Source organism: Hemiscyllium ocellatum, chromosome 14 (genome assembly GCF_020745735.1).
Source record: "Hemiscyllium ocellatum isolate sHemOce1 chromosome 14, sHemOce1.pat.X.cur, whole genome shotgun sequence".
Taxonomy (NCBI): Eukaryota; Metazoa; Chordata; class Chondrichthyes; order Orectolobiformes; family Hemiscylliidae; genus Hemiscyllium; species Hemiscyllium ocellatum.
This window is the reverse complement of record NC_083414.1, coordinates 33884540-33908764: the sequence shown is the minus strand read 5'-3', so window position 1 is coordinate 33908764 and position 24225 is coordinate 33884540. Positions and strand designations below refer to the sequence as shown.

The window sequence follows — 24225 nt, the reverse complement described above, 5'->3', positions numbered from 1 at the left end:
TAACGATTGTGTTTCATGAGTCCAATATCCAGGGAGGAGGAACTGTGAATGTATGAGTGTTTTGTTTGGCTGGGCTGAGTTATTACTATTTATTTGTTTGTTGTTAGGTATTTATTTATTTAGTTAAATAGCTCGTTCAAGTTTCTTTAAATTTTATATTTCTCTATATATGTTTATACATTTGTATTGGAGGGTGGGTTGGGGAATTCTTTTATTATTTGGGTTTAGTTTTGTACTATTTTTGTACTGTTGTGAATTGCATTGTTTTGTATTTGTAATATTTAAAATCTTTTTTTCTTAATAAAAATATATTATATAAAAAAATTAGAGAAAACATGCTAACAAAGCTCTTTTTGAAGACACAGGTCTTTGTGATCGCGGGTTTTACAATGAGGAATACAGAATGCAAAGGCAAAGATAAAATGTTAAAGTATTCTTTAGATAGCATTTGTAATGGTGGTTCCAGTTTTGGATGTCTGAGTTTGGGAGAGGATTGAGGAAGCATCGAGATTTGCCAAGATTGCACCAAGCAGGGGAGATTCTTGAAATGAAGAAAATGTCTGGACTTTTACAAAAGAAGGCCCAAAGAAAATCATTGAATAGAGGTAACTGTGTCTTTGGTGGATAATGTGGTAACTGGTAATTTAAGGATGTAGAGGTAAGATTATCGCAAAAGACTCAAGGGAAAGATTCGGAGATTTATTTTTCAACAGTGGGTTGCTAGGATATGAGCAAGCGCTGTTTAAACACGTATTTACTTTGACCAAATACTTTTGGTTTATACGTAAATCATCACCTGTGGGGCTTTTCAGTCGGCATATATCATCCTGCAGGTATAATAGAAGACAAAGTCTTGCTATTATTCCTTAGCAGTACCAGATTTATGGGCCAGAAGATATTTTGATGGTGGTGGACTCATACAGCACAGAAACAGACCCTTCAGTCCAACTCATCCAGGCTGACCAGGTTTCCTCAACTGAACTAGTCCCATTTACCTGCATGTGGTGCATATCCCTCTCAACCTTTTTCCTGTTTATGTACTTTCCAAATGTCTTTTAAATGTTGTAATTGTGTTAACCTCTATCACTTCCTTTGGCAGCATCTTCCATATATGCACCACCTGCTGTATGAAAAAGTTGCCCCTCAGCTCCCCTTTAAATCTTTCCCCTCTCACCTTAAATCTATGCCCTCTGATTTCCTTGGGGAAAAGACCTTGGCTTTTTGCCTTATCTATACGCCTCGTAGAAAGCCACCCCTCAGTGCTCCAGGGCAAAAAGTCCCAATCTATCCAGCCTTTCCTTTGTAATTCAAACCCTCCAGTCTTCATAACATCCTTGTAAATTTCTTTTCCACCCTTTTTATTTTAATAACATCCTTCTTTCGCAGAGCGACCAGAATTGTACACGGTATTCCAAATGTATCCTTACCAATATCTTGTACAGCCGTTACATGACGTCTCAACTCCTACACTCAATGAAGGCAAATCTGCCAAATGCCGCCTTCATCACCCTGTCCACCTGTGATGAGGCTTTCAAGGAACTATGCACCTGGACCCCTACATCTCTCGGTTTGACAACACTCCACAGAGCCCAACCTATTAACTGTGTATGTCCTGATCTGGTTCATCTTACTAAAATGCAATATCAAAATTAAACTCCACCTGCCATTCCTATCTCACAGGCCCAGTTGTTCAAGATCCTCTTGAACTGTTAAATAGCGCCTGAGACCCGGGTTCAATTCCCGACTCAGGCGACTGACTGTGTGGAGTTTGCACGTTCTCCCTGTGTCTGCGTGGGTTTCCTCCGGGTGCTCCGGTTTCCTCCCACAGTCCAAAGATGTGCGAATCAGGTGAATTGGCCATGCTAAATTGCCCGTAGTGTTAGGTAAGGGGTTAATGTAGGAATATGGGTGGGTTGCGCTTCGGCGGGTCGGTGTGGACTTGTTGGGCCGAAGGGCCTGTTTCCACACTGTAAGTAATCTAATCTAAGCTCCTTCACTATTTACCAAATCATCAATTTTGGCATCATTTGCAAACTTGCTAACCATGCCTCATATATCATCATCCAAATTATTTCTATAAATGACTATTAGCAGTGAACCCAGTACTGACCCTTGTGGTGTGCCACTGGTCACAGGCCTCCAGTCTGAACAAGAACCCTCTGACACCACCCACTATCTACTTTTTCACTGTAGTCAATATTTTTTCTCAGCAATTAAGTAAATCAGAAATGGAAAATTCGTACATTGGTTCTGCTCAGTATTTTCATGCACGCTAGTTTCTGATGGTAGCGAAATTGTTTCTAAATCGCAGGCTTTTTGTTTCACCTCTTGGGTTTAGGAAACTCCAAATTATGGGCCTGAGTTGACCAAATAGTAATTACTCCCATGTCCACCCATTTTTCGGAGTTATTTCTTTTGGGAAACCTGAGTTTCTGTATATTTTTTTGGTTAAGAGTTTTGTAAAATTGGGATGGACATGAGTGGATTCCACTCATGACTAAATATTGTCCTCTTGAACTTATAATATGTAATTTTTGGGGAATGAGGCAAAATATTAATGAGAGACTTTTATTCTTTCAGCGCATGCTGAAGTAAAGAGCTTTTACAAAGGAAAATTCAGACAGCTGATGAGCATTGTGACTGGCCTTAAAATAAGCTACATACTGGTTTAATTTCATTCCTGCTCCTATGATGAACGCAATTCAATTAATGTGCAAGTTAAAGGTTGCCAATGCAAATAAGATGGATAAAGGAGATTTAATGCCTCTGAGATGTAGAGTAGAATGTGGTATAACACAATATTATAGTCATTCAACATAGTTTGTTTAGATTACTTTTGACATCTGTCCTGTACAGAACCAGATTTCAAATTAGTCTCCTGTCTGGTCTGTGAAAATGTTTTCAGTCATTAACTATGTAAGGTATTAATTTTACTGATTTAGTTTTATGATTTAGTTTTCAAGAGCCAACATAAATGCCCTGTACCATGTGTTATGTAAAAAAAAGTAATTGTTGCAAAGTATTTTTTGAAAAGCACTCTCTGGATTTTTGATAAATTCTAAATCATTAGTAACTCATTTGAAAGTATGTTTGTCCCAGAATAAGGCTGGATGCTTTGTAGAAAAATAGCTATTTGAAAACATTATCCCATGAATCAATAATCATTGTGATTCTCACTATATTTGAAGTTAAACTGATTTGTTGTTTTTAGCAATTTCAGAAATCTGTTTTCTTCTCTATCATTTGAAACACATTTAAATACTATCCGTTAAATCATTAGTTGTGTCTGCGGCATTTTTATATTTTTACTTATTTCAGATGTCAAATTCAGGTTGTAAAGTAATAACTTTCAGAACGCCAGCATACGTTTCTAATTTGATGGTAAGAAAATTCGAGCCATAGCCAAGATGCCATTCAGTTTCTCGGAATTTTCATGATTTCCAGAGAAGAAAAATGTTTGGCCATTGAGACTGTTATCCATATTGTTTTTGAGACAAGGGATGGGATGGGGAAGGACAGGTTGTTATTAGTACATTCCAGAGAACTTTGCAGCTGTAAAATTGGTTCAGTTTTCTATCAGGGGTGCCATCAGGGAGTTCAGCTAAAAGTAGTAACAACTTGCGTATAATTAGCACCTTTCACATAGTAAAGCTTCTGATTATAAAGTTGTAAGGAGAATCGAAACATGCGTTGCAGTTGTTGTGGCTGCCACACCAAGCTGAGGTATTTTGTCAGGGTCATCATTTCAATGGGCATTTTGGCAAACCAATTCTCAATACTGAGAGCCTGGGAAAGGTAAAGTGGAGAGGTAGGAACAGAGTTGTTTCCAGGATGGTTAGTTTCTAGCAAGTTTAAGTCTGGAAATTAAAGAAAAGCAAAGGGATTGTGCTTTGAGATGGTAAGCTTAAATTTGACAAGATGCTTTTGTGAAGTAGGCGCACTGCAGAGGACAAGTAAAATGCTGTTTATTACTATGATACTATGGGCAGCAGTAGGAGATAGGTTGATATTGCTTTGTAGATAGATTTTTGTTTTGTTTATTTCCCTGACAGCTTACATTTTACATCATCTGTGCTTCAAGGTTTTTCCTTAACCTTCCAGAAAGTGGAAGATTACCATATCCTGTATACAAAAGTGATCAGAATATTGTCACCATTGTGCCACTCTGATTTCACCAGAGCTTTAACCATAAATTAATTTGATTTTGCAGGTGATAGGCCACTTGAGATAAGTATTCATAAGAACTGGATATTGCTTAACTTGACAGATACAGATGTGAAATTTGTAGCAATTGTTGACAGTAGTTGAATTCTGATTTGCATGAGTGGGATAATGGTTAAAAACATTGAACTGACCAAAAATCTTACCTGTAGAAGAAGAGCTAAAAAAGTGAACTGTACAAGTTGGAAATTGTAAATTAAGGTTGGAGCAGAAGAGCGCTGACACTACTGTGAATGAGAACTTAAATAAGGCAGAGTGCAGGAAGTGAAGGTATGACATAAATTCAGAAGTGAAGAGAATTGATCTTGAATTGATTTGAATTGTCAGGGTGTGCTTGTTGTTGATTGGTGAGGCTGCTGTGGAACATTTGACTCCAAATTTTGTAAGATTTAATTTCAAATGTTAACAACAGAAATTATATTTATACATATATATTTTTAATTTTATTCAGTTATTTGAATGCTTAACACTTTGTCATGGGGTAAAATAAAAACATTTAGTTAATTGACTGCTGTTAGTCATCAGAGAAGTTCTATATTTTCTAATTGATTGAATGGATAAGCTGTTTGGTAAGCTTATGATTAATGCCTGAAGCTTCCAAGTAAAAGTCTAAGAAACTGAAAGAATTTGTTTGGTTTACACTCAGTTAGTTGTTGAATTTTTGACCCAGATATTCCCTCAAGAGAATTCGACATTTTATAAAGTAATGATATACCCAAGTTAAAGAGGTGTGTAGCCATCTTAAAATGTCAAGTCTTTTTATGTACGATAATGCTTTTGTTTTAGACTTTTTGGTGTCTTAATAGCTGTAGAATAGGTTTGGAGGACTGGCATGGTTATTTGCTTTCATAGAGGAGCTGGGTGAGATTTGGTTCCTTTTGAGTTCTGATATGGATACTTAATATGATTAGACCATCATTTGATTCTATTATTTGCCAGTTAGTGTGCTTTTTAGTCTTTTCATTGGAGGGTTAATATTAACGGCATAGTACAGTGTTGCAGTTTCTAGGAATTAAACTTGCTTTATCGTTCAGTTAATAAAATGTAACTTTGGAAAATTTGTAAGCTAGAAACTATTGATGGATGTAAAAGTTACATTTTCTTTCTACTGGTGGCTGGTCAAAGATGTTCTAAGTTCATCAGTTTTGGTCTCCTTAGATTCTAAGTTGCTTTTGTTTTGCTTGCAACAATAACCTTCCACCTGTGCACACATTAATCTCCTTGCGTCCATTATTGTCAGAATATGCAGTAAAGATCACCATAGAGTTTAGGTGGCATTACTTTATAGCATTGACTGTGCAAGAAACAAACCATAAATCAAAAGTTCATTTGGACAGATAGCATTAATATTTCACATTTGTTTAGCCTGAACACTCAAAGCATTTGAAAAAGGTACAGTTGGTTCTGCTATAGCATGTGTTTCTTCAACATGAATTAGCTACAAAGCAATTGAAGAATTCAGACCATTATTTGTAGAAAGTGAACTTTCCTTACCTGGATTGCACAATTTTCTTATAACGCAGGGTTGTACGGGAACAGAACTATCAAGTTGTATCAGAACCAACTGCATATTGCAAAGCAAGATGTTAAATGTAACTTTTATTAATTAAGGAGGTCTTTGTATCTTCATTCTCAAATTTAAATTACAATCTCCTTTTTAAGTAACGTGAAAAATTCATTTGAAGGTATCTTGAGCAGTTCATCGTACTGTGTATATCTTTTCTTTCGTAAATGTGAAAATCTAAGAGGGGGTATTAGTGCAGTGTCACCACTGATGACATTGTTGTGTTGCGCCAAGAGTAACAAAATAGATAATTAATAATGACAACTTCTCAGTTCCAGTCTACTCTAGCACTGTCAGTAGAATTTTGGACACTCATGACTTATGCAGTAATTATGCACTGTGCAGTCACTCTTCAAATTATAGAAAGATTACAAGCCTAGACACACTTTTTATATCAGTCTGAGTAAAAATATCAGCATCAGTAAGTAATTTCTGAATTTAAACAATTGAGACTGCAGTTCATGAACATTTTTTTAAAAAGCCAAAAACTAAAATTCTTCACTTAGCAGGATTGAGTCACACATAAGCCATAGGAGCATGCAGGCTAGGTGCAGGATTAGGCCACTCAACCTGTTGAGTCTGCTCCGCCATTCAGTATGATCATGGCTGATCTGATAACTCCATATTCCCACTCACTCTTGATAACATTTCACTCCTTTGCTTCTCAAATATCTGTTTAACTCAGGCTTAAAACTATTCAAAGTCTGTTTCCAACATCCTTTGAGGAAGAGCGTTGAAAAGATACGAACTCTATAGGGAAAAAAGCATTTTCCTTATCTCTGTCTTAAATGGATTCCCTATTTTTATACAATAATACCTGGTTTTAAATTCTACTGCAAGCGGAAACTTCAATTCTAGATCCAGCCTTTTCAGATCCTACAGGATCTTGTGTTTCAATCAACTTGTATCTTACTCTTCCAAGCTCTGGGCGATTCCAGCCTAGCCTGTTTAGGTTTTTCTCATAAAACTGTTGGCCTGTCCCAGGTATTAGTCAAATAAATCTTCTTTGAACTGCTTCTGACACATTTACATTCTTTCTTAAATGAGGAGATCAGTAATATACACAGTACTCCAAATGTGGTGTCAGCATTGCTTTGTATAGCTGAAGCAGAAACTCCCTCCTTGTGTATTTAAATTCCATCACAATAAAGAAAATTCTGTAAGCTTCCCTTTGTACTTGCTGTACCTAAATGCTAATCTTTTGTGATTTACGCCTTAGGATGCCCAGATCCATCTGCATCTTGAAACTCTACAATCTTCACCGTTTACATTGTGTGTTGCTTTACATTAGTTAGTTTACATTTCTCAACATCAATACTCCATGTTCCTAGACCTTTGTTCCCTCACTTAATCTATATGTCTTCTGTAGTCTTTTCTCATCTTACTCTCCCACTCCTCCTCTTGTCATCAGCAAATTTAGCAACATATCATCAGGCCTTGTATTCAAGTTATTTACATAAATTGTAATAGGCCACTCCCTTTCAATCACAGTATGTCTCAACTCCTCAAAGACTTTCAATAATTTATCCACTGTCACAAAATAATACTGGCTCAGTCTAATTACCTGAACTCATTGGCCTGGAGTTTCCTGCTTTCTGTCTACTTTTTTTTTGAATAAATGAGTTACATTCACTGATTCCCAGTCCAATGAACTTTCCCAGAATCTGGGGAATTTTGGAACATTAAAGTCAACTTGCTCACTAGCCACTTCTTACACAATCCAATGGTGAAGTCCATCAGGTCTTCAGAACTTGTCAGTCTCAACTCTGATAATTCCCTCAAAAATCATTTTCTTGAGGTTATCCTTCATGTTTGCTTCTTGATTTACAGCTTTTTTCAGATATTACCTGGTCAAATACTGATGGAAAATATCTGTTTAATTTATCTGCTGTCTTTATTTTTCATTATTATGGACCTGAATCACTTCTGTAACACCAACACATGCTTTAATTCTTTTTAAAAAATATCTATAGCAATTCTTACCATCTGTTTTCTACCTAGCTTTTTCTCATGTTCTGATCTGTTCTTTCTTATAAATTTTTGTTTCAGTCACTCTTTGCAGTTTTTTTATGGACTGTCCAATCTTTTGGTTTTCCATTCTTCTCTGTGTAATTACGAGGAACCTTAATTATCCGGCATTTTATTATCCGAATATCAGATTATCCGGCAAGCTTGCAATGCCCGATGCTCGGCTAAACTGTGTTGTCCGGCATTCGATTATCCGGAATTCAATTAACCGAATGAAATGCTCCCCACCTATGTCATTCTGGTAATCGAGGTTCCTCTGTATATGCATTTTCTTGAAATGAAAGATTTAGTGAACCATAGATGTTGGGTTCTCCAACATTCTCCAACGTTTCTTTCTTATTGGAATGTGTGGAATCTGAAATACCCCTTAAACATCTGCCGCTGCATCTCTATTGAACTATCTCTTAACCTAATTTGCCAGCTCACTCTAACTAGCTCTGTGTAATTCAAGACTGGAGAATCCATCCAGTTCTGACTTTTCTAGCACTACTGCAGGTACAGAATGAAAGACGTTCAGCTGAAGTTACAGGGGAAGCACCTCTAATTCCAAATATATGTGCAATTCGTATAAGTATGAGGGCACCATGTAGACATCTCGATTCCATTTGGAGTAGCTCAGAAGTCACATGACACCAGGTTATAGTCCAGCAGGTATATTTTAAATCACAAACTTTCCAGGTGTTGCCCCTTCGTCAGGTGAAGTTTTAAAGGGGCAGTGCTTCGAAAGCTTGAGATTTCAAATAAACCTGCTGGGCTACAACCTGATGTCACGTGACCTCTGACCTTGTCCACTCCAATCCAACACCGGCACCTCCACATCAATTTGGAGTAAGAAGAGCTTTTTGTTTCTGCTTGAATGTGCAGCTGGATGAGCTGAAATTTTGCAACTGTCTTTGGCATGTGTTACCTCAAGCACTTTTGGATGACCAGGCCAAATTTCAAAAAGTAAGGAAGGACAGCCCTTGAGAGCTCGGTGGATGGTAACTTTGTCAGAAATGAAGGACACTTGACACCCTAATCAAGTTTATTTTCTCTTTAACTAAGTATCTTGCTACTGTAAATCTGGCATTGACAGACTAAAGTTGACCAGTCCTAGTGAAAGTTCAGGGAGTAACAGAGCTTGCCAAGAAACAAGCTTGCCTCAGGGATCATTCCCCATCTGTGCTGCCTCTTTAAACATCCAGGGTCTCTGGAGGCTCAAAACCAACTGCTTGATTACATTTTTTGAGAACAAAAATTTTTGTGGTTGAGTTGTAGAAGCTGTGGCCTATAGTAGAACCTTGTTAGATAAACTCTGTTATTGCAAAGCTTGTTTCCCCTGCCCTCTTACCTACCTCCCCCGCACCAGTGGTTCAGTTTTACAGTCAAGAGAGCTTTGGTTAAATTAATCCATGTTTAAAACTGATGTTTCCTGAGCCCCACACTTTTATAATGATGATATTCAGTTCTTTCTTCATGCTGTGTTTTGCAGATAGCTGTTATTGTACTCTAATTTGGCAATTGTTGTCTCAGGCTTTTGACTCGATTATTGCAGACAGTCACTCTGAAAGGATCCTATTTTGACTAGGGTGAGAATAAATTGTACATCAAAAGTTATGAAATGAAATCTAACCAGGAATATATTTCAACTACTTTCAGGAAGGTAGACTGACATCTTCTGAAAATATATGAACTGCAAATTCAATTAAAAATAATAATTATACAAATTTTATTTTATGACCTAATAACAGCATTTAATGTTCACATCACTGGAAACAGTGTTTTGTTATGCAGTTACCATGGTGTTATACATTATAGAAACTTCTATACTGAAATTATACAAGATTTAAAGATGCATCATATGTCTATTACACTGTAAGTCATCAGTCTGGAATGCTTGGAGCCAAGTGACTTCAGAATTTTCTAGATTATAAGATGATGTTGGAGTGCCGACTTTCCCAAAACACAGAGGGGTGATAAAACTTGTTTTGCTGATCCAAATACTGTGTCCTGTTTGTGTTCCCAGAATATTGTATTAACATACCAAGATGTTAAGGATCTCAAAACTTCCAGGCAACAAGTGATTCCGAACAATAGACTTCCAGACTGGATGTGTTTACAGTGTTAAAGCATTCATAAATATTATCAATGATTTTTGTATTACAGTGGACAAAATAAAGAAATTTCATCACGTATTGTGATTGAAAATTTGAATTGTAAATATGTTTAACCTTTAATTGTTACATTTACTTTTGGTACTTATAGGAAAGAATTATTGAACGTCTTAAGGAACAACGTGAAAGAGATGATCGGGAAAGGCTGGAAGAGGTTGAGTCATATAAAAAAGAAAATAAAGATCTTAAAGAGAAGATTAACAATTTACAAGCAGAGTTGGCAGAAAAAGAGGTTAGTCAGTAATCTGTCATACTATTTACATTTAAAAATTTTATCACAATTACCCTTCTACAGCAGCATGGATTTTGTGACAGTAATTAAACTATCAGTCTTCAGCATCTTTTGTGAAACTGACCATGACTTCTGGTATCTTACACGCCCAATTAAAAGTGGAAAACCTGAAGTTGCTGTTATTGTTTTCCCCATTCTAACCTAGAAGTGTCATTGAAGTCCCTGCAGTTGATATGAATTTCCACTTTTAATGGTATTAGTCTCAGTGTAAAAGCTCTTGAAAAACTTAATTGGCATAGAAAAGTTGGAAAAACTCATCATTTCATACAGCAACTGCGGAGAGAAATAGAATTAATGGTTCAGGTTGGTGACCTTTCATCAGAGCGAGGAACAGAAATGAGAGTTTCAAGCCACTGAAAGGAGAAGGCAGAATGAGCAAACGAGAAGCTCTTTGGAAAGGTGGAGACCTCAGGAAATTAAAGAATACAAGGTTTGTGCAGTAGACAAAGAGTGGTCATGAAAACAAAGGCGGGGTCTGAGGCGTGAATTACTAGATGAAAATCGCATTTTACTTTGCTTTTGGTAAAAAAAGCCTTGTTGATGGGTTGAAACTGGGTTTTTGGTAGCACACAGTTGTAATTGCTACTGAGCAATCTCTTGAGCATTGAAAAAATTATTTTATATTTTTAGAGTGACAAATTTCTCCATCCCATCCTGAAACTAAATCTATAGAATTCTCATAGGATTAAATGTTAACTGCATAGAGATATTTCCGATAACCAGGGAAACAGTCTAAGGATATGAGTTTGGCTATTTATGACTGAGATGAGGAGAAGTTTCTTCCCTCAGGGAGTGACGAGCCCGTGGAATTCTCTGTCACAGAAAGGGTTGAGGTCAAAACATTTGACCATTATTAATAAGAAATTAGATATAGTTCTTAGAGTGAAAGAGATAAAAGGGTGTGTGAGAAATTGGGAACAGGGTACTGAGTTGGACGTTAAATGGTAAAGTACGTACAAAGAGCCATACGGCCTACTGCTCCTATTTTCTCTGTTTCTAAAACTTCCATAGATTTTTGAAATAATGTTTTTATCTTTGAAGTTGATATTTCAGCTTCTACCTTAACCCTATTTCTATATGCTAAGTAAGATTATAAATGATAAAAAGAGAACCTGCTCATTTTTACCTAGTTCAGTTAGTGAGAATTCTTTAATGAGATTGGCTATGTCGTCTACTTGATGGTGCCACTGATTCTAGATGTCTGATTCCCTGGACCCGACATCAGAATGATCAACTTGGTCAATTGTAGTCCTATTTGCCCACTCTCAATCACCAGTAAAGTGATGGAAAGTACCATTGACAGTGTTACTGAGCAGCAATTACTCAACAATAATATTCACAGACACTCAGTTTGGGTTTTGCCAGGATAGCTCAGTTCCTGCCCTCATTACAATCTTGATCCAAATGTGGACAGAAGATCTGAACTGATGTGAGAAAGTAAGGATAACTACATTGACATCAAAGCAGTTTTTGACATAATGTGGCATCAAGGAGCAAAGCAATGCTGCAATCAAAGGGAATCAAGGGCAAATCTCTCCACTAGTTGGAGCCATACTTAGCATAACGCAAGATTTTTACACTTGCTGGGAGTGTTTCACCTCTTCCACAGGACATCACTCCATGAGTTCCACAGGGTGGTGTTTCAGTCCCAACCATCTTCAGTTGCTTCATCAGTGATCCTCTCTCCATCATAAGGTCAGGGAATGGTAGTTTATGGGTGGCATGGTGGCTGAGTGGTTAGCACTGCTGCCTCACAACACCAGGGACCTGGGTTCAATTCCCACCTTGGGTGACTGTCTACATGGACTTTGCACATTCTCCCTGTCTCTGTGTTGGTTTCCTCCAGGTGCCCCGGTTTCCTTCCACAAGCCAAAGATGTGCAGGTCAGGTGAATTGGTCATGTTAAATTGCTCATAGTGTTAGGTGCATTAGTCAGGGAGAAATATAGGGTGGGGGATTGGGTCTGGGTGGGTTACTCTTCGGAGGGTTGGTGTGGATTTGTTGGGCCAAATTGCCTGTTTTCATAGTGGGGAATCTAATCTAATCAGAGAGGGGAATGTTGGCTGATTTCAGTGTTCAATGCCATTCATGATTCCTCAGATACTGAAGCAGTCCATGTCCAAATCTCCAGGATCTGGACAACACTCAGGCTTGAGCTGATTAGTGCCAAGTAACATTGGCCATCTCCAACAAAAGAGAATCCAACTATCATCCACTGACATTCAGTGGCATTAGAATTGTGGAATTCTCCACTAACGGCATCCTGGGTGGATATGATTGACCAGAAGCTGAACTGGATTATCTGTATAGATGCGGTGGATACTGTCATGACTTGGATTCAGAATTTCTAAGTATTGTGGACATTTTTAGCTTTTGTTTTAAGAAGGCTGATTCAGCCAATAATGGCTGTGTGTCATAATGGCTGATGTCTGGAGGGAGCCCCCGCATGGATTGTATCTGACGATGTGAAAGGAACTTCAAACAACAGCCTTTTAAAAGGAAAAGGCAAGTCAAACAGACTGAACTGTGATCTCCTGTGATGACAAAAGTTATGAGGGCTGATGATCCCCAGTTCAACAGCAAGCTACCTCTGCAGATTATGTCACAAACTGAAGATCGATTTTGTATTTTTTCCTTTTGAAAAATACACAAGGGCAGGGATTATTAAGTCAGCTTCAGCTCTCCTGGAGCCAACGGGACTGAGTGGGCTAAGGTAAACTTGTTCTAGTCTGGGTTTGAGTATTAGCATGCTTTGAAGGCCACAGATGAAGAGTTATCCCTTAGGCACCTCTGTTGCAGGTAAAGACATTCTCTCACTCTGGTAAAGTCCAGCTAGCTAGAAAGCTAGTCAAAAAGAATCAAAACAGCAAAAAGACTCTATCTCTCCCTGAATGCTGGAATTCAGTCATGGTTGAAAAAAATCAGAATAACCACAAAATCTCAACCAACCTGCCAAACTAAGAATCTTGAAATATACTACCAGCTTCAACAAATGTCAGTGGTAATCAATAACTTTGAACTCTAGGCTCATTAAGTTGACTCCTTTTAAAATGTGAGTTCATTTTTATTTTGAATTAATCTGATTGTGACCATTCAAGGAGGCAGGTAAGCAAAAAAAGGGAACCTGTTCATCCTGGGTGATCTGTCTGGAAGTTATAACAATCTGGGAAATAATAATGGAAGAGCAGGTCAGAGGCTTGGAATTCTGCAATGAGCAGTTGACCACCATCTGGAAGAGAATTGTTTAGGAGTGCAGTGGAATACTGTTCACTTGCCTGGATGAATGCAGCTCTAACAACACTCAAGACTCTCACTATCCACAGCAAAACACTTGATTGACGCTCCATCTCGCACCTTCACCATTCACTCCCTCCTGCAGCAACAAAAAATGTGTCATCTACAAGGTGGACTGCAACAACTCTGCAGGACCCATTAGACAGCACCTTCCAAACCTACAACATTACGATCTAGGATATGGGAGCACAGCTATCCTTACATTCTCCTCCAAGTTGCATATCACAACTTTCTGACTTGGAACAACATAAAAACAACATGAGTGGTGAAATCCAGGGCACGGAGCCTAGTGAATTTTTTTGAGCAGTTTTCAGTGAGGTCCGCATTTCTTGGTCACTGAATGCAAATGCATAGGCTTATAGGTAGATTCATTAACAAAATCTCAATGTCAAGGAAAATGTTGACGTTTACCTTGTGCTATATGAATTTCTGCATTTGAACAATATTCTAACAAGCCAAACATGAAAGCTTTGGATAATTTAGTTGCAAACTCTTTCATCTGATTGGGCTTCCCACGATACTTTACAGTGGTTAGTGTTTTTATTACACCGAGTTGAAAATTACACTCAAAGGCATAGAAACTCTGAATCAGGGCCACAGCGTTGCATATTACTTCTTGAATTACAGTTTGACATTTGGGAATAGTAACCTCACCCTAAAGAGTTAGGCCAAAATTGTTTATTACTATTGATTTTAAAGGAATGGATTTAAATATCTATAAAGAATTGAATGCAATCAAATAACAGACGTGAAAGTTATTTTTAGATTGTCATTTCCAGAAAGTATTTATAATTATTTGTTTTCTTTCAGTCTAGTTTGATTGACTTGAAGGAACATGCATCCTCTTTGGCTTCAACAGGCTTAAAGAAAGATTCCAAGTTAAAATCTCTAGAAATAGCCATAGAGCAAAAAAAAGAAGAATGTAGTAAGTTGGAAGCACAACTGAAGAAGGTAGGTATAATGTTTGGGAGAAACTAACTTTCTTGGTTAATGGTTGAATGGCTTCGTGCTAATCTTGAATCACTTAAGAATTCCTGCCAAAAAAATTAAGACTTAGACATTGAATCAGTATGCATCAGATGTCTTAAAGGCCTTGAATTTCTTTTACTCCAATTTTATCACATTAACCAAATATTTAGATTGCCGTTGCTTTTAAGGTAGCAGTAACTGTCTGTATATTGACTTGTACTTTTTTTGACTGATTAAAGTGAAATATGCACTTCACTTTCTAAAGTACCTTTCTTTCACTCTGGCTTCCTTGTAATTTTCTCACTGTTTTATTCAGATGAACTCTTCCTTGGGTTTCTCATGTTTCTTTTGCTGGTGGGGAGGGGACTTTCCCCCTTATTTCTTTATGTAATTCATGAGATTAGAGTTGTTTATCCTTTTTATGATGAATTATACAAGTTATTCTTTTGTATTTTGCTTCTGGCTACATGTATTAAGAATGTCTAAACTAATTGCAATCAAAAAGTAATTTTGATAGTTAATGTATAGCAACCTTGTTAGCTTGATTTTTGCAGGCAAAAACTCCAATTCTCTTATGACCATTACATGCTGCATGCGTAAGTCCTACATTAGTGATGATTCAAGGAATAGAATTTCTGAAATTCATTTAGACGTGGACCTTTTATCTTGCAGATTATTTTTCAGGAAAAATAATTTATCGAATATGATTGCAATTTTTTTGTAACTTGGGACTAAACCTAATGAATGTGGTTTTATTGCAAGGTTTCAATTATACTTTTGGAAATTCTCCAATTATTTTTAAATAAAAGAAGGATTACTACAGACATTGATGAATATTCAAAGTGGCTCAAACTGAAAGGAATCCTTGAAATTAAGAAGTTTGGAAAAACCTCAGATTTTTCTCCAATTGACGCATTAATTGCACGATTTCTCTTGCAGTGTGCTTGAATATAATGTATCTGATCTTTACAGTGTGGTTACCACAATTATATTGGATCATCTAAGATGCAAATCAGACTAATTGTTGTTATAGCTATTACAATCTCAAAGATGCAACACCGAGTTGGTCAGATGATTCATTTTCCGGAAAACAACTTAACTAAGGTTGTTTACAATCATAGTTTATTATGTGCTTTTCTCAGTCCCATTGATCTAATTGGTATAATTTTTTTATGGAATGGCACTTAATCATATAAAGCATTGATTTGTGAAGTTGAACTCTGGTCATTAGCTGATACTCAGATGCCTTAAATAACTTTAATTCTCATTTTTGTTTTGTCATGATATAATAGAATTATTCTGTACACTGCTAAAAATTTCCTGTTTTCAATGTTGTTAGCAAAAGTTGCATTCTCTGAAATCACACTTGCTGAATTGCACATTCCTGCAATTTCTGTAGCAGAGCATTAATTGAAGAGAGCACTTTGCCTTCTTTTGTTGCTAATTGAAAGAGGAACTTTCAGACTATATAACTTTATTTAAAGTAAACATTACAAAGAGCCGCAATGCGTCACAATTTCTTGCTTGATGGAATCCAAACTAAGTATTATCAAAACAGGCCGAATACAAAGAGAGTTTGTAGAGGAATAACTGAAACGTGAATTTTCACATAAACATTTGGCAAATGCTTATTACCCAATATAGACACATAACAAAATCAAGCAGACTATTTTCAATCTGCTCTGGAAGAAGCATTAGAAAGTTTTGAATGCCAGTTACCTATAGTATTTGAATCAATGCTTCTGATTTCGGGGAAGTGATATTTATCTAAAAAATGTAAAATAATGTGATGTTAAGCATTCCATTGGCTGTGATGTTTGCTGGCTCCTTTTGTGATGTAACTTAGTTTATTTTGGCTGAAAGTCATATAGACAGAATCCAAATGTCTGCTGTTTGATGTTTTATTATTGTTGGTTTTCTGCTCAGTTATGAACATTTTTAAAGAAAACCCCTATTCATTAGCAAATGGATTCTATGGTAATGTATGTTAATTGAAACACTGTTGAACTTGATCAATGAGAGAAATCTGCATCAATAATTAAAACACAGGCATACATTAACCTGGATGAGAAACTTTAAATAACTTGTTGGTTATTTGCTTAATGCTGAAAATGTCAGATTTCAGAAAATGCTTTTGCACCTATCAAAATGGTTTTTGTATTAACTTGTGATTAAGTGTCACTTACTCCACATGATTTATTTTAAGAATATACAGAGTCCTGCTTATTTTTAAAAATCACTTTAATAGAGCTGTCACCACATGGCAATCATTCTTCTCTATAGGTCACCTCTGCCCCACCCTAACAAAAAAAAGGAATAAGTTAGAAAATGCCTGAACAATTTATGCAATCATTAGTTTGACTGTCATTGTTATAGGTTTTCACCCTTTTTAAAAATAAGACTAAAATTTAAAGTTCTTCCTGCCTGGCATTCCATAACTGTGTTGCATTAAGTTCAAATGATGCTACCCATGTTTTCAGAAAAAAAAAACTGATTTTATTTATGCAACAAAGCTTGAATGTTCTTGTTTATAAATTTTACTCTTGCAATTCTTAACAGTTTCTGAAAACTATAACATTTGTTTCAAAAACAGCAAGCATTACAAATAAATGATTAACATGAGCGTACAGTTTTTCCAGTTGTTGGAGACTGAATCATGTGTACTGCTGTTTATGTTGTACACATTTGGTTATATTTAAAACCATAAATAGCTTTATATATAGTTAAAGCTATAAAACATTTGATAATGCATGTTTTAATGATGTGTATGCCATAACCAAAGTTTATTGCTTAAAATAATTACAATAATTTGCTGGAAAGTTACTCAGTATTTGAATCTTTGCCCACACTCCTACCCTTCAACCCTCCCATTCCCCAAATGCCCTCTTCTCCTGCAGTACACTTTGGGGCTGCTGTAATGTCATAGACCTCCTTATGCCAGTCCTCTAAGTGTACCGTGGTAGTACCAATACTGCAATGACCTTTATGAAAATGCATCCTACAGTTGAATTCACAGCAGTTTATTTTCTTTAAACCTCTTTCCTGGTGTAATGTCATTGGAACCAGCTGAACACTTGTAAAATTATTAGGAAAAGCAACTCTGAATCAGACAGTGAAGGAATAGCAGTGCAACATAAATTATAGTCCTGAATGTGTGTTGACAGTGCTTACTTTAAGCAACTATCTGCTTCCGAATCCCCACAGTGCTGTGAATGGCATTACAAACGTTTAGTCCATATTCACACTGATTTGTAGCTAAAAACAATAATGTTATAATGAGTGAACTCTTTCATACAGTTCTACATGCTATAAATAATAATCAAATGTGTTTAATTAAAACTTAATATTAAGACTAACTTTCTGAAAATGATACAACCTGTATTCTTTCAGTGTTGTTACAACTACAAAAATATTTAACAGAAAAATAACACTCAATTGTTTTAAATCATGCAAATAATTAACGTTTTCATACTTGGCAGTATAATACGCAGCCCTGCTTGTTACAGTTCTGACACAAACTGCACCCCAGGGTTCTGAAGGAATAGCTGAGGAGATTGTAGAGACATTGGCAGTAATCTCTCAGGAAGGATCCCAACAGACTGCAAATGGTTGATGTAACACCCCTGCTTACAAAGGAAGCGAGGCAGGAGACAGGAAATTATAGGCCAGTTGGCCTGACCTCAGTCGTTGAAAATATTTAAGAGTCCATTATTAAGAATGATATTGCACGGTACTTGGAAGAGCATGATAAAATAGTGTTGAGTCAGTACGGCTTCATCAAAGGGAGATTATGCCTGACAAATCTGCTAGAATTCTTTGAGGAGGTAATGAGCAAGTTAGGTGAAGGAAAGCCAGTGGCCAAATTCTATTTGGATTTTCCGAACGTCTTTGATAAGATTCCACACATCATGCGGCACAAGCTAAGAGCCCAGGCTAGGAGCAAGGTACTGGTATGGATAGAGATTGGCTGACTGGCAAAAGACAGAGAGTGGGAACAAAGGGATCTTTTTCAGGATGGCAGCTGGTGACGACTGGAGTTATGCAAGGGTCAGTGTTGGGACCATAAGTATTCACTTTATACATTAAGGATCTGGACAAAAGAACTGAAGGCATTGTTGCTATGTTTGTAGATGACACATAGGTGAGGAACAGGTAGTGTTGAGGAAGCAGGGAGGCTGCAGAAGGATTTGGGCAGGCTTGAACATTGCATTCCACCTGCCACTTCTTTGTCCAGTGTTAGGAAGTGTGAGGTTATGTACTTCAGTAGGAAAAATATAGACTTTGTTTTCAGAAATCTGTCAGGAAGTCAAACGTGATGCAGTACTCATTTATACAGTGTGTAAGAATGCATGAGTCGAGAGTGTGGTGCTGGAGAAGCATAGCAGGTCAGGCAGCATCCGAGGAGCAGGAGAATCAATGTTTTGGGCATAAGCCTTTCCTGATGAAGGGTTCATGGCCGAAATGTTGATTTGACTGCTCCTCGGACCACACTCTCGACTAATCTCCAGCATCTGCAGTCCTCACTTTCTTCTTGTTAGAATACAGGAGCAGAGATATGTACAGCTCTTGTCAGACTGCATTTGGATAATTGTGAGCAATTTTAGGCCCAAGCTAAAATGTACTGGTGTTGGTTTCTGTACATCCTGGGGATGAAAAGCTTGTCATATGAAGAACGGTTAAGGACTCTGGATCTGTACTGAATGGAGTTTAGAATGATGAAGATAGATTTGATTGAAACTTATAGGCCTGGATAGAGTGGACATGGAGAAAACATTTCAACTCATAGGGTGTACCCTTGAATCCTACTCTCAGAGTGAAGGGATGGCTCTTTAGAACTGAGATGAGGAGGAATTTCTTCAGCTAGAGGGTGCCGAAACTGGAACTCTTTGTTGCAGAAGGCTGTGGAGGCCAGGTCATCGAGTGTATTTAAGACAGGTAGATAGGTTCATTATTATGGGATTGTAAGGGGGTCAAAAGTTACGAGGAGAAGGCAGGAGAATGAGGTTGAAAAATAAAGCAGCCATGATTGAATGGTGAAGCAGGCTCAATGGGCCACATGGCATAATTTTGCTCCTACATCTTACGGTTATGGTCTTGTGGTAATTTATGGACTGGCAGAGGGTGCCACTGAATTTTCTCTAAGTTAACTTCCACTGCAGCAGGAAATTGTGATGTTTATCAAAAACCATATTGTTTTGTGACATGCAATTTGTTCTGAAACTCCTTGATGATATAGTCATATTATTTTATCGAGTTGACTCTCAAAAAAAGAAACAGACTTCACCATTCCAAGAGCTGCCCTTTTGACGTTGGGCTAACTTTAAAATGTAGAATGTGTGCAAATTTGTAATAAAAGTAAACTAGCATTTTTAAAGATGCTGCTTGTCAGTGGTGAATTCCAAAGTTAATCAGGTCAAAGACAGCCAATATTTATTGTTCTGCCAAACTTGCACTTACTTTGAAGTCCATTAAATTATGTTTTAGTTAAGAATATATTTTAAATTTAATAATCTGGTTTAATCAAGCCTAACTTCACAACCCACTTTGAAGCCTTCTGATTAATTATAATTTTAATAAACCAACAGTGTTGGCAGTGATTCATTATTTGAGTTGAACGCAAAACTATGTCATCAGCGATGGGAAGCTTGCTTTATTTCGCAGAATATTTACCTCGGACAAGAAAGAAAAGGAAAGTAACACTAACCTAAAAACTTTTACTCTAGCCATTCTTTTTATGAGCCAAAAACAACATTTGTGTTTCCTTAGTGCCTCTCACTTTCACTGTGGAATGTTTGGAAACTTAAATTTCTACTTCTAAGAGACATTTTCTATGTAAATTCATTGGATTTTTTTGAGCTAATGCTGTTTTCCTGAATCTTTCCTTCTTCCTGTCTGTGCTTCATTCCTTCCCAACTTTGCAATGTAGCAAGCTGAGCAGTTGTTCAATCAGATGTACATACCAGTAAGTGGTTCTAAAATGCCCTCTGTAATATATGAAAGCATGAGGATCCATTGACCTAATATTGTGCTTATATCTCAGTGCGGCTCTGCAAACATTTCAAACGATCGCAGTTTTCAGTCATGCTGGAATAAGTAAGCTATGTAGACTTCAAGGTCTTGGTTGCTTACACTTAAATGGTAACTAATTAGAAACTGGCATAATGAGACCATGATATTGATTCTTGTGGTGATACCTTTAAGTCTACAAAGCCTTGGCAGACTGACAGTTTATGCACAGACCAAATTCAGTTGTATTTTGGCATACTCTAATATTTTTGTCTTTTTAGGATGTGATGATTGAGAAATTGGCAAGTTTTATAGTAAAGGTTTATAATCAAAATTCTTGTTCATGAAATCCTTGATTGTCATGAAAAAACATAATGTGGAACACAGACACCTTTTGTTCTGTGCCTAGACTGTTGTCAGACAGGAATTCATTGCAGAATTGGGAGCACTTAGAGGGTTAACTTTTTATAATTAAGTCAGTTCAAGTTTGCATGTTTCAATTACTTTATTTTTTAATCACTTTAAATGCACCCCAGTGATTTACTTTTAGAAGATTATTCAGAACACTAATATTTTTAGTAGCTAGTTTTCATCAGCTTTAAAGATGTGTATTTATGTTTCTTGCTGTTTTTGTGAACTTCATGTGCAAATTTGTGAATGCTACACAAATACCACTTGTAAATCTTGTAAATTCAGGTTTTGATTCTTGTACATCTGGGCATATGCTTCCTTATAACAATACAACAGCTTTTGAGATTAGTTTATATAATTGAAGAATTAGCTTAAGTCAATTAATTCTTAAACTGAATCCATGTACTGCTGGTATCTGAATGAACCATTATATGTTAACTATGCTCTCTTGGGACTCCGATTGTGGAATTAATACTGTTAACAGTAACACATTTCATTGTATTCATCACCTTTTAGAAAGTTGGTCAATCTGCTTTTCTTCATCCTGCCATTCTAATATAAATAAATAACAATAAATGAAGAACACTTCAGTGCTGAACCCAGGCAATAAGATATGTTATTGCTGACATGTCTGTCATGCCACAAAAGCGACTTCGCATTGTCGCTTCTAGATTTATTTCTGCCTTTTTCAAATTGGTAATGAATGATGAATTTGTTCTCATCTTTTCTCTCTCAATCAGTTACTACATACCTAGTAAATAAGAGGTAATAAAACATTGGTTTTGAGGCATATGTTTAGACAACTCTGAGTGATAATATGCAACAGGATGTTGCTTTGTTTGGCAGTACAGTTTACAACAGAACTAAGTTTACTGAAAAAGTACATATAATTAGTAACAGATTATCCTTTAGAAATATTTTAAACAAAGCCCAGCAGTTTCTTTCCATCACATAAAAATATCTTAAATAACTAACAATACCTTATTAAATGATACACTTCTCTTTGGTCATCTTAGCATCTAATACAATTTATTCATGCAAAACATCACAAAGAGTATTAGGGTCATCAGAAGAATAATGCTGTACTTTTATCATCATGTATGTTGCAATTTGTTTAGGTCATTTGTCATCCTTGTTTGGCTTGTTTTGTCTTATGTGCTTGGTTTTATTTTCAAGATACCAATTAGGAATTATGAGGAAGATAGGGTAGGCCAAATCCTGGTTGTAGTGCTTTTTTTTGTTGTTGTGTGTGTGCTTGTTTGAAGTGTAAAATGCCAAACAACTGCAAATTTTCCTGCGCTGCTATTCATTGTATTCCAGTCCCATCCAAGATAGTATATTTGAATTATTCTATTAGTAAAATTGTTCTCTACTCTAAAGCATGTGATTTAAGCTTGTTATGAAATTCATGGAGTTGTTTGTGTGTTTTCGACATGTTATGAAGTGCTGTGTTATAGTATCATTTCAGAGATTTAAATAATTTTTATGGTGTCACTTTCACTTCCTTTACTTATGCAAAGGTCCATGATGCTGAAGAGGATGCTCACATGAACCCAGAGTTTGGTGAGAAAATGAGGCAACTCGAGAAAGATGTGGCATACTTCAAAGATGAGTTTGGTAAATCCCAAGCTGAAGTTGACAGACTCTTGGAGATCTTGAAAGAAGTAGAGACTGAAAAAAATGAAAGAGATAAGAAAATAGCAGAGCTTGAGAGGTAAGCATCAATATTTTAATTAACATCATGCAAGTTAAGCAATCAAATACCAGAGCAGGATCTAGGGATTTTTTAATAGTAAATGGAAAGATTGCAAAAAAGAAACATCAGGAAAATTAAACAAAAAGCTGTTGCTTTCAGCTAAAACTAAAGCATGATTATTGGCATGCCATTCTCAATCTGTGTAAGAGTTTGTTCTAGAAGTTAAGTAAAGCATAGGACCTTTCAAATGTCAGTTAAATTTTCTAATTTGCTCCCTGCTCTGAAATGTTTGTTTGTTTTGTATAAGTATTGATACCGATTGCATGCCATTCCAACGCCCCCCCCCCCCCCACCCTTCACTCATTTGATGGAATAGAGACCTGTTTGTCACTCTGTCAAACTGCTGTTTTGCCCCTCATAAGTTTCTCTGCTTAGACCAGTATAAGTGCCTTTTGGATAGGCATCACTCCTCAATTCCACCCTGGCCACCACACAAAACATACAACACACACACGTGCCCACTCCCCACATGTCCTGCACACACATGTGCCACCCCACACAGCGCCACACCCCACACCGCACCACACACTACACATACTCATACACTGTTCTGGAATGTCTGGGAGTGTTGATAATTTTTAGGATATCACTTCAATAAATCATGTCATGCCACTCAGCACAACATGTTTTTATTATATATATCGTATAAGAATTTTTTTTTTCTAAAACAGGTTATTTTAAGTAATATTGAGTGTTTTTCAGGAAAACTCTTTCTATCTTTATGCTGGTAATAATTTGCATGCAGGGACTAAATCTAACGTAGGAAAGGAAGGCAATTAACAGGAATCTCTGTGACAAGCACAGAAGGTTAAGAAAGAAAAGTGGTGTGGGGAGGGGATCTGGCGTAGAGATAGGAAACAATAAGAGCTCCGAGTTGGATGATTGTAGGATTTCATAACTGCAGAGTTGCACATGGTTACAATGTTATGAGTGGGGCAGAGCCAGGAAGCGACTTAAACGTGAAGATCATTTTAAAATTGAGGCATGTGCGTACCAGTAACCAATGTAGGGAAGTAAGCTTGAAATGAGGATGGTGTGGTGGATGGTCTGGTCTGAGGTTGAATACAAGCAACTGAGTTTTGTATGAGCTTTGGTTTACGGGGTGGAAGTTAGGCAACTGAGCACGAAGGAATTATAATAGTTGACTCTGGAAGTAACAAGCAGTCTCACTCACTTAGAGAGACATTGTCAGAGAAGGGAATGGAATCAGTAGCTGAGGGGTGGCATTTGTTGCTGGGAGCAGTAACAAATGCAATCCAGGACCTAAGCTTTGGAATTTCACCCCCAATTCCAAAGCTACTCTAAATGATCACCTCTCTCCTTTCTTCAAAGTAAAACACTTTATCAAGCTTTCAGCTGCTATTCTAATACCTCCTCCTTTGCCTTGGTTTACCGTAGGAATGAATTTGTGAATTTCTTGGATAAGAATATCCAAATCTTTATCTTTTGCAAATGTAATTTAGCCTAATTTAGTTTGAATTGGCATTAAAATAAAATTAACAGCTTTTAAGTTCTGTTGTTGCTCGCCTTA

The 24225-nt window shown here is 36.8% G+C and overlaps 1 protein-coding gene across 3 annotated transcripts in view; it reads left to right on the top strand.

Moving 5' to 3' along the window:
* LOC132822339 (ERC protein 2) overlaps nt 1-24225 on the top strand; it is an 820981-nt gene that overhangs the window by 396522 nt on the left and 400234 nt on the right. For all 3 annotated transcript variants that reach the window (XM_060835591.1, XM_060835589.1, XM_060835590.1), the window contains 3 exons: nt 10058-10198; nt 14363-14503; nt 22459-22652. In XM_060835591.1, the coding sequence (XP_060691574.1) occupies nt 10058-10198; nt 14363-14503; nt 22459-22652 (476 nt within the window). The remainder of the gene's footprint in view (nt 1-10057; nt 10199-14362; nt 14504-22458; nt 22653-24225) is intronic.